Raw genomic sequence first — 14,527 nt, forward strand, 5'->3', positions numbered from 1 at the left:
GAGTACCTTGATGAGCTTGACTTGATTGAGTGTTTTGAGCTCCTAGCAGACCTGGATCTGTGCGATGTCACTTCTGACATTTGTGGGATTTTTGCTTCTGTTTTGTTCACAATGTCGCGCACGGTGCTATCTCGTTCGGCATTGAGCTGTTGGAATGACCTCGCATTCTTTTAGCGATTCTGGCATATTTAATTTCCGTAGCGTTGAGATGTATTTTCTGCAAGTGTCTTTGTAAGCCTGGTATGCAGAGTACAATTGTTCACGGGCTCCCTCTGCTGGTAATTCATGAGAGGCATACTGGGAGATGCTGTTAATGTGACTCTGCAGTCTTTGCCATAAGACAGATATATTACAAGAAAGTTCATGTTTAATGACTTCAAGGTTCTCTATAGCTTTCAGTGACGGCTTAGCAGAGCGCCTGGGTCTGTTAGTGGCCGAGTCCTCATATTCAGATATTGCAGACTTTCCTTCAGCCATTGTAAGTCACAGGCAGATGAGATCTGGGTAATATGAGCTGCTACAGTCTCTGCAGGGTGAAGGCTGCACACAGGCTGATGGGATCTCTGTGATGTAAGCCGATCTTCTGATGTCTGCTCTGACTTGAAGAAGCTGGAGACGATTTTACAGATGTAACTGCAGGAGTCTCTTTTTACTTTTCTGCCTCGTGGCCAAACTGTAAGTGTTGGGCGCTCAGACTGCCAACCCATGGAGTCTGTTGACCGTTACTCACGTTTAGTGATGTCCGCAGAGAGTTTAAACTCGACTGAAAAGAGCACGTTTGAGGAGTCCAGTAGAAGGTTTATTCCCGGCTGAATCCTTGCATAATGCACGTTACAGTAGGTAAAAAGAGACTTTCCTTGTACAGAGCTGTATAAACGTGTGTCTCCAAGATGGAGAAGACTCAGAAAATGGAGAAGAAGGGAGGGTTACAGAAATGAGTCACATGCAAGGGGGGAGGAGAAAACCTCTAAAAGGGACAGATCTATATACAGCAATGAAACAACAATATAGTTAATGCAGTACTGTCTGTATGATTCAAAATCATGGGACATGACAAATGGTATATTATAAGCCTCCTCCAAGTAATCGGCTGGGTTGTGTATCTTAATCCCTCTTTATCTGTCTTATGATAACCTTCAAATGAACAGTGACCTTATCAGAGCTACTATTTCCGAATGGCACAAATCCGTTTTCTTAAATTGTTTTAATTTGAAACTCTTCCACCACCAGTGAATGAAAGGTAATGACTCTGGGGATGTATGGGATAAAAATTGAAGCTAGGTCTAATATCCTGGTGTTCCTGTCTTCAGAAAAAATCAAAATAAATTAATTTTGAAGTGAAAAATAAAAACTAACATAATATGGTTGAACACCCTCGTATAATCGGGGATGTGGTTGTGTTCAGACTTATGAAAATGATCAAGAAGTGGCTTAAATTTGGCACAACAGTGGAATTTGCCTAGAACTCTGCCAAAACATGTGGAGAAGCATGTTATATATGATGAAACCAAGGGGGAACGTTTTGACTTTAATTCCAAATTGTATGTTTGGCATAAAAGCAACACCACGCATCTCCAGAAGATTACCATACCCACAGTGAAGAATTTTTGGGGCATTATTGTTCTTTGGGGCTGTTTTTCGGCAGCTAGAAGTGGGACTTTAGTTAAGGAGGAGGGAACTATGAACTGTCTAAGTCTGTGGTGACCTGAAGAGGTTACTGTACACAGGAGATGCTGCCGCAATCTGACAGACGTGGAGCTACTGCAAGGAGGAGCTGGCAAAGATCACCAATTCTATATGTGCCGTGCTAACCCTAACCCCGACTGAAAAAGACTGAAGACTATCTGAAAAATATTCAGGATTGAGAGTCCTCAGTGGTTGATACCTTTTAATGGCTAACTGAAAAGATGGTAACAAATTTCAATCTTTCGAGACTCCTCAGGTCTCTTCATCAGGCATGTACCTATACAAAGCAAGCCACCAAAAGTTGTATACAAAACAAATCAAGTTTTTATTAATCCATATAGGATATACACACTAAATTGCAAAAATATAAAAATATGCATCCAGGTAAAAATGGAAGCCATATTGAGGGAGGCATGGGGGTAGGCAGGGAGAGAGAGCAGAACCACGTTTCTATATACAGAACCGGTAAGGCAGGTCAAAGAAATCATTGTGTTATAGGCCCAAAAATTGAAGCAGCAATAAATAAAGTGCATAGGTGCATAATATACATCAAAAGATGAGCCCATCATCATAATATTGTGTCAGCTTACCCATGATCGGTCACAGCGACAGTTGCCCTCCCTGCAGCCCCTGACGCGTGTTTCGCGTACCTACTTTGTCGAATGGGATGATGTAATGTCCAATCTCATTTGTTTAAATAAACCCAGGCAGTGTAGCGCTGATAATAGCGGCGCATGCGCCACAGAAAAACTGTATACTTCCGGTCACTTCCTCCACAGCTGTCCCATCGCTGTGCGCTTGCGGGAGAAATTGCACCCTATGACATCACAGAGCATGCGCACAGCGATTAAATGGATAACTGCAGAGGGAGCGACATGTAATCAGAGTCCTAGTGCGCATGCGCACCCTCGGCGGCCATGTTGTCGGAGCACAAGATCAAGCCCAGGAAGTGGCTGTCTTGAGTAGCAGCCTTAACAATATAAAAAACAGTATGGCGCCTCTGGGGAAAAAGTGAAACAAAAATTGAGAAGGATAGAAAATGGTGACTGAAAGAAAATGTGATATGTAATGTAAAATGTAAAGTAAAAATATGAATATGTAAATGTGTGTGCAGGGCAAAAAAATGAATAAAAATTTGTCAGATATAAATCCTTCATCAAATAGTGACCCTAAAGTGAATAAGGGACTAATATAAATAAGTGATGAATTAATGTTGTCTGGGATAGAAGACAGGAAGTGACTAAAACGCAAGCGATGCCAATACAGGAGGACACAACGTACAATATATACACAATAATATCAAAAGAATAAATTATACACATAACCACAATAAATATATACAGTGGGGCAAAAAAGTATTTAGTCAGTCAGCAATAGTGCAAGTTCCACCACTTAAAAAGATGAGAGGCGTCTGTAATTTACATCATAGGTAGACCTCAACTATGGGAGACAAACTGAGAAAAAAAAATCCAGAAAATCACATTGTCTGTTTTTTTTCATTTTATTTGCATATTATGGTGGAAAATAAGTATTTGGTCAGAAACAAAATTTCATCTCAATACTTTGTGATATATCCTTTGTTGGCAATGACAGAGGTCAAACGTTTTCTGTAAGTCTTCACAAGGTTGCCACACACTGTTGTTGGTATGTTGGCCCATTCCTCCATGCAGATCTCCTCTAGAGCAGTGATGTTTTTGGCTTTTCGCTTGGCAACACGGACTTTCAACTCCCTCCAAAGGTTTTCTATAGGGTTGAGATCTGGAGACTGGCTAGGCCACTCCAGGACCTTGAAATACTTCTTACGAAGCCACTGCTTCGTTGCCCTGGCGGTGTGCTTTGGATCATTGTCATGTTGAAAGACCCAGCCACGTTTCATCATCAATGCCCTTGCTGATGGAAGGAGGTTTGCACTCAAAATCTCACGATACATGGCCCCATTCATTCTTTCATGTACCCGGATCAGTCGTCCTGGCCCCTTTGCAGAGAAACAGCCCCAAAGCATGATGTTTCCACCACCATGCTTTACAGTAGGTATGGTGTTTGATGGATACAACTCAGTATTCTTTTTCCTCCAAACACGACAAGTTGTGTTTCTACCAAACAGTTCCAGTTTGGTTTCATCAGACCATAGGACATTCTCCCAAAACTCCTCTGGATCATCCAAATGCTCTCTAGCAAACTTCAGACGGGCCCGGACATGTACAGGCTTAAGCAGTGGGACACGTCTGGCACTTCAGGATCTGAGTCCATGGTGGCGTAGTGTGTTACTTATGGTAGGCCTTGTTACATTAGTCCCAGCTCTCTGCAGATCATTCACTAGGTCCCCCCGCATGGTTCTGGGATTTTTGCTCACCGTTCTTGTGATCATTCTGACCCCACGGGGTGGGATTTTGCGTGGAGCACCAGATCGAGGGAGATTATCAGTGGTCTTGTATGTCTTCCATTTTCTAATTATTGCTCCCACAGTTGATTTCTTCACTCCAAGCTGGTTGGCTATTGCAGATTCAGTCTTCCCAGCCTGGTGCAGGGCTACAATTTTGTTTCTGGTGTCCTTTGACAGCTCTTTGGTCTTCACCATAGTGGAGTTTGGAGTCAGACTGTTTGAGGGTGTGCACAGGTGTCTTTTTATACTGATAACAAGTTTAAACAGGTGCCATTACTACAGGTAATGAGTGGAGGAAAGAGGAGACTCTTAAAGAAGAAGTTACAGGTCTGTGAGAGCCAGAAATCTTGATTGCTTGTTTCTGACCAAATACTTATTTTCCACCATAATATGCAAATAAAATGAAAAAAAAACAGACAATGTGATTTTCTGGATTTTTTTTTCTCAGTTTGTCTCCCATAGTTGAGGTCTACCTATGATGTAAATTACAGACGCCTCTCATCTTTTTAAGTGGTGGAACTTGCACTATTGCTGACTGACTAAATACTTTTTTTCCCCACTGTATATCCACTGTAGATTTAGAGGGGTCATGTAGTCACTGTCTGGTATGCACATGTGTCATGTATTAAGTGCCTTTTGTCTTTCACAGATGTATTCAATAGCATAAGTCCAGAAAACAGATGCCTTTTGTATTCCAATGATTTTCAAGAGGACAATGTCTCAGAGAATTTTCAGGTAGCTGGCATTAACAATCACAATACAACTTACATTCATTGAAAGCTTATTTCTAGGAACAGGAAACGCAATAAATGTACACTCTCTGCAGCATCTGCTCCCACGATAACTTTACATCCACAAGCACCATGCTATGGACCTTCATAGAATCATAGAATGCTAGAGTTGGAAGGGACCTCTATGGTCATCATATTCAACCCCCTGCTCAATGAAGGATTCACTAAATCATTCCAGTCAGATGTCTGTCCAGCCTCTGTTTGAAGACTTCCATTGAAGGAGAACTCACCACCTCTCGTTGGAGTCTTTTCCACTCATTGATCACCCTCACTGTGAAAAAGTTTTTTCTAATATCTAATCTGTATCTTCCCCCTTTCAGTTTCATTTCATTGCCCCTTGTGTTTCCATGTGCAAATGAAAATAATTATGATCCTATTACATTGTGTCATCCCTTCAGATATTTGTAGACAGCTACTAAGTCTCCTCTTAGCCTTATTTTTGCAAAGTAATCACTCCCAGATCCTTTGACTTTTCCTCGTAGGACGTGGTTATCATTCCGCTCACCATCATGGTAACTGTTCTTTGAACTTGCCCCATTTTTTTATGTATTTTTTAAAAATGGGATGCCCAGAACTGCACACAGTATTCCAGATGAGGCTTGACCAAAGAGGAGTAGAAGGGGAAAATTACTTCATGTGATCTAGACTATATGTGTCATGTCGGACGCTGTTCACACCACAGCGTCCGGCAGGCAGAGGTAGTTCCACCTCCATCCACTATAGCCTCAGTGGCGCCGGCCTGATCTTCAGGCTCTCAGGGGTTAATCTTGCTGGAAACCAGGTTGGATGGTTAGTCACGCCCACGGTCTTTAAATAGTCGTGCTGGCCTATGGGCGTCGCTGATTATAGCTTGTGTTTCATACCAAGTGGTTCCGGTCTGGAGTGGAGGTGTTGCAGAGAGAGAGATTCGTATCTGGTGTCGTATGATCCGTCGTTATCCTTTCTCCTTCCCATATTTGTGTTTAGTTGTGCCCTGTTCACATTACTGTATATTCCTGTGTGTGTGCGGCGCAGTGCAGTTTAAGTTCTCCCTGTCTGTCTTTATTTGTGTGGGGGCTTTGGTGGTGTGTCTCCTCACTGGGTGGAGGGTGGAGGGTTAAGTGCAGGGCTGAGCAGGAGACAAGGAAAGGTTGGAGGCTCAGGCATTTGCACCATCAGCAAAAACCCTGGGTTGAGGGTCAGACAGGGTTTCCCCTAGTTATAGGGACATCACAGGGCCCCCGGGTATTACAGCCTTAGTGGGTCTAAGCCCCACGTGACAATATGCTTCTTTTCATACATTCCAGAACTGTTTGCCTTTTTTGCTGCTGCAACACTGTTGACTCATGTGCAGTCTGTGATCTATTAGTATACCCAAGTCTTTTTCACACGTGCTGTTGCTTAGTTCTATTCCTCCCATTCTGTAGATGTAGTTTTCATTTTTCTTGCCAAGATGTAGAATCTCGTATTTCTCTCTGTTAAATACCATTCAATTAGTCATTGCCCATTGTTCAAGCTTATCTAGAACCTTCTGAATCCTTTCTCTGTCTTCTCTACTGTTAGCTATCCCTCCTAGTTTTGCATTATCTGCAAATTTGATTAGTTTACCTTCAGTTCCCTTATCTAGGTCATTTATAAAAAAACTTTTTGACAGTTAGAGTGATCAATGAGTGGAACAAGCTGCCACGAGAAGTGGTGAGTTCTCCTTCAATGGAAGTCTTCAAACAGAGGCTGGACAGACATCTGACTGGGATGATTTAGCGAATCCTGCTTTGAGCAGGGGGTTGGACCAGATGGCCCAGGAGGTCCCTTCCAACTCTACGATTCTATTCTATTCTATTCTAAAAATGTTGAACAACATTGGGGCCAGGACAGAGCATTGTGGTACTCCACTTGAACCACTCTTCCAATTGGATGTTCAACCAATTATAACCACTCTTTGAGTACGATCATTGAGCCAGTTATGAATCGTGTACTGGCTATTTGGATACTCTGCAGGGAGGGCAATATAACTTTTCCCACTCTCGGCGGGGAAATAAACTTTATAAACCTCCGTCCGTCACCGCCAGAGTCTCCCAAATACCCCAGAACACCCTTCACTACCACCAGCTCCTGATGTTAATTAATATTGGGTCAGGAGCCAACCCAATCAGTAGCGTTGACTTAGGCGGAGGACATGGGGATTCAATTACAGCAAGGAGAACAAAGCTAGTAAAGTTTTAGATTTTACTCCAAAAGAATAGGCAGTGTTTCATAGAATCGTAGAGTTGGAAGGGACCTCCTGGGCCATCTGGTCCAACCCCCTGCTCAAAGCAGGATTCACTAAATCAGTTGTCTATCCAGCCTCTGTTTGAAGACTTCTATTGAAGGAGAACTCACCACGTCTTGTGGCAGCCTGTTCCACTCATTGATCACTCTAACTGTCAAAAAGTTTTTTCTAATATCTAATCTGTGTTTCATCCCATTGCTTCTATTGTTTCCTTGTGCAAATGAGAATAAAAATGATCTTCCTACAATGTGACAGCACTTGAGATATTTGTAGACAGCTATTAAGTCTCCTCTCAGTCTTCTCTTCTGCAAGCTAAACATTCCCAAATCCTGCAACCTTTCCTCATAAGACAGGGTTTGCAGACCGGTCACCATTCTGGTCGCTCTTTTCTGAAATTGCTCCAGTTTGTTGATGTCTTTTTTAAAATGTGGCGCCCAAAACTGGACACAATATTCCAGATGAGGCCTGACCAAAGAGAAGTAGAGGGCAATAATGACTTCATGTGATCTAGACTGTATGCTTCTGTGAATACATCCTAGAATTGCATTTGCCTTTTTTGCTGCTGCATCACACTGTTGACTCATATTCAGTCTGTGATCTATTAGTATACCCAAGTCTTTTTCACATGTGCTGTTGCTTAGCCCTATTCCTCCCATTCTGTATATGCTTTTTTGATTTTTATTGCCCAGATGTAGTACTTTGCATTTTTCCCTGTTAAAAACCATTCTGTTAGTTGCTGCCCACTGCTCCAGTTTGTTTATATCTTTTTGAATCATCTCTTTTTCTCTAGTATCAGCTATCCCTCCTAGCTTTGTGTCATCAGCAAATTTAATCAGTTTACCCTCAATTCCTTCATCTAAATCGTTGATAAAGATGTTGAACAATATAGGGCCCAGGACAGAGCCCTGTGGTACCCAACTTGAGACATTCTTCCAACTGGATGTGCAGCCATTTACGACCACTCTTTGCATCCGATCACTAAGCTAGTTATGAATCCACCTAACAGTTGCCTTGTCCATTCCATACTTAGTCATCTTTTCAATAAGGATTGTGTGAGATACTTTGTCAAATGCTTTGCTGAAGTCAAGATATACTATATCTACAGCATTTCCCTGATCCGCCAAGTCAGTGATTCTGTCATAGAAGGAAAATAAGTTAATATGACATGACTTATTAGTTACAAACCTATGCTGACTCTATTTAATCTCTTCATTCTTATCACCGGCCTATAGTTGCCTGGGTCCACCTTCTTCCCCTTTTTGAGGATAGGAACAACATTTGCTCTTCTCCAGTCTTCTGGGACTTCTCCTGTTCTCCAAGAAGTTTCAAAGATTATGGAGAGGGGTTCAAAAATTTCTTCTGCTATCTCCTTCAGTACTCTGGGGTGTAATTCATCTGGACCTGGAGACTTGAATTCATTTAGGTTAGCTAAGTGTTTCCTCACTAGCTTTCTGTTTATATATATCCTGGATTCTTCTATTCCCTTAATAGGACAGTGAATAACAGTTGATGTTACATTTCCTTTCTGAGAGAAAACAATTGCAAAATAGGAATTTAAAAGTTCGGCCTTCTCAACATCCTGTCTTACCATTTCATCATTTTCATCCTGTAAAAATCCTATAGCATCTTTGACTTTTCTTTTACTTTTGACATATCCCCAAAATCCTTTATTATTGCTTATGACGTCTCTTGCAAGCCTCAATTCATTGTTAATCTGATTTGTGCCCTGCAGGTTCTGCAGACAGCATTATATTCTTCTTTAGATATGTCTCCCTCTTTCCATTTTATAAACATTTCTTTCTTCCTTTTTAGCGTGTGCTTAAGTTCTGTGTTCATCCATTCTGGTTTCCTTAAATGCTTCATATTCTTCCCTCTTTTTGGAATTGTTAACAATTGTGCTTTGAGAATCTCATTTTTCAAGATTTCCCATCCCTCCTGGACATTTTTGTCTTTAAGGATATCCAGCCATTGGATCCCTCCAATTCGCTTTCTGAATCCCTTAAAATCTGCCTTTCTGAAATCTAACCTTGACGTCTGAGTCTTCACAGGTCTTCCTCCTCTAGTTATACAAAATTCTAAAATAGCATGGTCGCTACCTCCTAGGGTCCCAGCCACTTTTACCTCCTCAACCATTTCCTCCCTGTTTATAAGGATTAGATCCAAGGTAGCAGTTCCCCTTGTTTTCTCCCTTACCTTTTGGAAGATAAAGTTGTCAGCAAGAGAGGATAAGAATTTCCTTGACCTGTTAGTTTTGCTTGAGAGAGATTCCCAACAAATGTCTGGATAGTTGAAATCTCCCATGACAACTATGTCATATTTTTGGGAGAACTTGGCCATTTGATGCATAAAGTGTTAATCCATATCTTCGGCTTGCACAGGCGGCCTGTAGTAAATGCCTACAATGGTGTCCTTTCCATTGTTCTGTCCTTGTATTCTTACCCAAACAGTTTCCTCAGAACTCCCAGTCTCTGAAGCTTCAATCTCTGTGCAGATATACGCGTTTCTAACATACAATGCGACACCTCCTCCTCGTTTATCAAGTCTGTTTCTTGCAAATAAGTTGTATCCTTCTAGCCTTGTATTCCAATCATGTGTATTGTCCCACCAAGTTTCAGTGATTCCAATGACATCATATTTCTTTTCCTGTGTTAGTAGTTCCAATTCTCCTTGTTTGTTGCCCATGCTTTGTGCATTAGTATAGAAACATTTTAGTTTGTGATTGGTTTCTCTTTCTCCAATATTTTTATTATTTAGATTCTTTCGTCTTTGTTCTTCCTTTCCACTTCTAATAGCAGAGTTCTCAGTAGCATTTGTCAGGTGTTTGGCTTTTTCTGGCCTTTTGCTTCCCTTCCCATGTTGTTCTAGTTTAAAGCTCTCCTTACAAGTGTAGCAAGGCGACTTCCAAATACCTGCTTTCCAGTCTTCGTAAGGTGCACCCCATCTCTAGCAAGTAGTCCATCGTAAAGGTAATTCACTCCGTGATCCAGAAATCCAAATCGTTGGTGACGGCACCATCGACGTAGCCAGTTGTTCACCTGCAGAATCTTATTCCACCTCCTTGTTCCATGGCCATCCACTGGGAGGATGGAAGAGAAGACCACCTGCGCTCCCAGTTCTTTCACTTTCTTGCCTAAGTCTTCAAAGTCTCTGCAGATGGTTTCCAGGTCGTTTCTTGCGGTGTCATTTGTCCCCACATGTAGTAGCAGGAATGGGTAGTCATCTGTAGGTCTGAAGAGTCCTGATATCCTGTCAGACACATCTTTAATTTTTGCACCTGGAAGACAGCACATTTCTCTTGAAGTTATATCCGGTCTGCAGATAGCGGCCTCTGTTCCTCTCAGCAGGGAATCCCCCATGACCACCACTCTCCGTTTCTTCTTCACAACATTTTTCTTTCTCCATCCAGGAGGACTCTGAGGGCGTACAAGGTTGCTGTTTGTGGGCAAAGTCTTATCCTGATGTATTTCTTCATCGTTTTCCTGCGTGAGAGCCTGGTACTGGTTTCTGAGCAGTATGGGTGCTGACTGCCTCCTGATCCTCCTGCTTCTCTGGGTCACATGTCTCCATTCCTCTGTTTCTTCAGGTGCACTTCGAATTTCTTCTCTTTCTGTAACTTGAAGAGATAATTCTGCTCTGTCTAAGAACTCTTCACCTTCCTTAATGATCTTCAACGTAGCTAACCTCTCTTCGAGATTTTGCAACTTTTCCTCCAGCAGGGACACAAGCTTGCATTTGTGGCATGTGAAGTTTGGCTTTTCCACTGGTAAATCTGTGAACATGTAGCAAGAAATGCCGCTCACTAATGGCTCCTGGCCTCTTCCATATTGTTATTGTTAAAGAGATTTCAAAGCGATGAAAAATGAGCAAAAATATCTGCGCGCGGTTTACCGATTTCCTCTTTTCTGCTGCAACGGCCAAAATCCAGTGATTGTTGAGCTCACGGAGACTCTTCACTTATCCCAGAAGGCACTGGGAATATGCAAATTTTCTTCTCAGGACTCTTCCCCTGAGCCCTTGATGTGCCTAAACAGTGGAAACCCCCCACAAGTGACCCCATTTTGGAAACTAGACACCTCAAGGAACTTATCTAGATGTGTGGTGAGCTCTTACAGCATTGATCCAATCTGATTGCCTGAAACACTGAGAAATGCTGTGATTGGCTGTTGAGAATTGGAAAGCCAATCATAGCGATTGTAGTGCGGGGTGCTTCACCACCCCTTGGGACAATGACTCCATGTGCCCAGCTTTAAAATGACACCTGAATTTTAATGCTAGCAGCACGACAGATGAGACGTATCCATATGTCCCAGGTCAATAAGACCCAGGTCACAGGGACATATGGATATGTCTCAGGTGGGAAAGGGGTTAAAGAAGTGGGTGACTACCTCCAAAATGTCATGCAGGGGTGCGGGCGTCCTGTTCCTCCCTCCTGCAGTGTCCAGTGTCTTAGTTTGCAGCAGTTTCTCCTGTTTAAGGTAGCAGTATGCACCGAAAGGTAACTACTTTTTGTATATATGCTTCCTGGACTGAATTTTTTGCACTTTTTTGGATAGAAATATTTCCATTTGAAGAATACTTTTGTGGAGTGTTTCAATTTCTGTGAGATTTTGGGGCCTATGAGACCACTCTGACACACTGTATTGGACTTGCAATGCTTGTTGATGATTTTTATTAATGCGCTGCAATGAAACACCCCTGAACTGCGATAACAGCTCCTTGTCTGTTTAGGGTGAACGTCTGATTGAGATTAAGGTTGACCTTCTAGAAGCAGAAGAGGAGAAGGCTCTAATGGCTGATCAGCAGTGTAAGGAGGAGTGGGTTCTACCAGTAATGTATTCTGATGGTCACCTACACACTACTCCAGTCATCTCATCATCACATGTAACAACCTCTTGTGTTACTATTTGCTACAGATGCACTTGGTGTAAGAAATCCCCCGGAGAGATGTCCGGCTCCTCTGTATTCCCAGGACTGTCCGGAGAGTGACCAGGTAGATGAAACTGCGCCTCCACCACCTCTGTGTAGGGCAGCGCTCAGAGATTTGGGGGCTTCTTCTGGTGTTGTGTCTGCTGTATTATGATGAACTGTTATATGTGACTTCAGGGCGGAGATCTGACTGATATTAAAGTAGAGGTTGAAGAAGCGTTAACGATTGGCGGTCAGCCGTGTATGAGTAATGTGAAGGAGGAGATTCCAGGAGAAGATACCACAGGTCTGTATTAATCAATTTAGACAGTGATGTCAAAGGTGTTTTTATGAGGATTCATGTCAGAGCTGTCTAACCGTAGCAATTCTCTCATTGTACCATGGAGAATCGTAGAATGTTAGATTTGGAAGGGACCTTCATGGTCATCGTGTCCAACCCCAGAGGCGTATCTAGGCTTTCTGGCACCCGGGGCAAGAATTCGGTTTGGCACCCCCCCCCCCAGTACATATGCGACTTGCACACTTAGCCATGTACACACGAGCTGCTCTCCCTAATGCTCTCAATGTTCAGTAAAAAACTGAGAGAAGCAGGAGGAGAAGCTCGTTGTCACAGGACCATAACTATGAAAATCGCATGAGTGAAGTGTCCATGTGATGACACGGGAACCTGCAGAGCTGAATCCTGACATTGCAGCTTCTGAATTCTCACAACGAATGCACTGCACACTTTTAGGATTCTCCCTTGCCGATGTACAATCATGTCAGCACAAGTATGTGATTTATATACTTCTGGCCACATTCCGACTAGACGTGCCCGGCCTCGCTCTGTTCATTTTCATTGAGTGAGGCCACACATGTCTAGTCAGCATGTGACCGCATGTATGTAAATTACAGGCATGATAGAATCCTGACAGCGTTCAGTGAGCACTGTGAGAATTCAGAAGTCTGCAGTCACATAGAATGTCTGCAAACTCATCACAAACCTGGACAACCCCTTTTATGCTCCTAATTAATAAAAATATGAGAATTAGTCAGTGTCACAAATAACATTTACATCCAGGTACCTTATAGATGTCGTCATCTCTGGAGTCGTTCTCCTTCTTTTCTTCTTCTTGTCCAGACCCCATGATGAGTTTTCTCATCCACATCTCGTCTCTGCAGACTTCAATCTTCTCCCGTCTTCTGCAGCAAATCTCCACACGATGCCCTTAAAGATAGAAGTGTCATTATAATGCTCCTAAATAAAAATGTCTGCAATATACTGTCGCCTCACACTATTCCCCTCCCTCCTCATACTGTCTCCTCTAACATCCCACCTGTTCACCATACTGTCTCCTCATATATTTACCCCCTCACTCTCTATACTGTCTGCTCACACATACCCCCGACTCCCCATACTGTGTCTGCACACATCCCATCACCCTCACTCCCCATACTGTGTCCACTTACATTAACCCGTTCGCTCCCCATACTGTCTGCACCCATCATACTGTGTCTGCACCAATCCCCCATACTGTTTCCTCATACATACTCTTCATTTTGTGTCCTCAAATCTCCCCACACATTAAATCCCCCATCCCCACTCCAAATACCCCCACCCATTAACCCCATCCCCACTCATTAACCCCCCACACATTAACCCTTATCCCCACTCATTAACGCCCCCACACATTAACCCCCATCCCCATTCATTAACCCCCCACATGTTAACCCCCATCCCCATTCATTAACCCCCCCCACACATTAACCCTTATCCCCACTCATTAACCCCAATCCCCACTCATTAACGCCCCCACACATTAACCCCCATCCCCACTCATTAATGCCCCCACACATTAACCCCCATGCCCTCTACAAATCCCCCCACACATTAACCCCCATCCCCTCTACAAATCCCCCCCCCCATCTCCCATCTTCGGTGGTTCTTCATCTCCACAGTGGAGCAAACTTACCACCAGGGTTCTCTCTGGGCGCCGGGGAGTGACATCAGCAGCGTGATCACATGACCTGATCACACTGCTAACGTCGCTCTGACCCGGCGGTCAGAGCTGCAATTGCACTGGTGTCTGTATAGACGCCAGTACAATTGCTCCCTGGGAGCCGGCACATGCTCCTTCTCTGCGCCAGCTGTCAGCTTGACAGCTGACACAGAGAACCGCCGACTCCCAGGCCTGGAGGCCGGCAGAACGCAGCCGCCAGGGAGGACACTGCGGACCGCTGCATTAGACGGCCCGACTGCGCCCCTGCTGGCTGCAGCCGGGGCAAATGCCCCGGCTGCCCCCCCCCCTAGATATGCCGCTGTCCAACCCCCTGCTTAATGCAGGATTCACTAAAACATCAAAACCATATCTAATCTGTATCTTCTCCCTTTCAGATTCATTCAATTGCTTCTTTCCATGTGCAAATGACAATAGTGATGGTCCCTCTACACTGTGATAGCCCTTCAGACAATTGTAGACCTCTATTAAGTCTCCTCTTAGCCTTCTTTTTTGC

The 14,527-nt window shown here is 43.4% G+C and overlaps 1 protein-coding gene across 2 annotated transcripts in view; it reads left to right on the plus strand.

Annotated features, from left to right (window-relative positions):
• LOC141060344 (uncharacterized) overlaps positions 1–14,527 on the plus strand; it is a 241,464-nt gene that overhangs the window by 179,470 nt on the left and 47,467 nt on the right. Inside the window, exons 4-7 of one of the 2 annotated variants that reach the window (XM_073556554.1) lie at positions 4,719–4,804; positions 11,837–11,912; positions 12,022–12,098; positions 12,212–12,320. In XM_073556554.1, coding sequence (XP_073412655.1) covers positions 4,719–4,804; positions 11,837–11,912; positions 12,022–12,098; positions 12,212–12,320 — 348 coding nt within the window. The remainder of the gene's footprint in view (positions 1–4,718; positions 4,805–11,836; positions 11,913–12,021; positions 12,099–12,211; positions 12,321–14,527) is intronic. The other variant, XM_073556555.1, reaches the window with a different exon arrangement.

Source organism: Dendrobates tinctorius, unplaced genomic scaffold (assembly GCF_039654945.1).
Source record: "Dendrobates tinctorius isolate UK_male_01 unplaced genomic scaffold, ASM3965494v1 ptg000235l, whole genome shotgun sequence".
Lineage (NCBI taxonomy): Eukaryota > Metazoa > Chordata > Amphibia > Anura > Dendrobatidae > Dendrobates > Dendrobates tinctorius.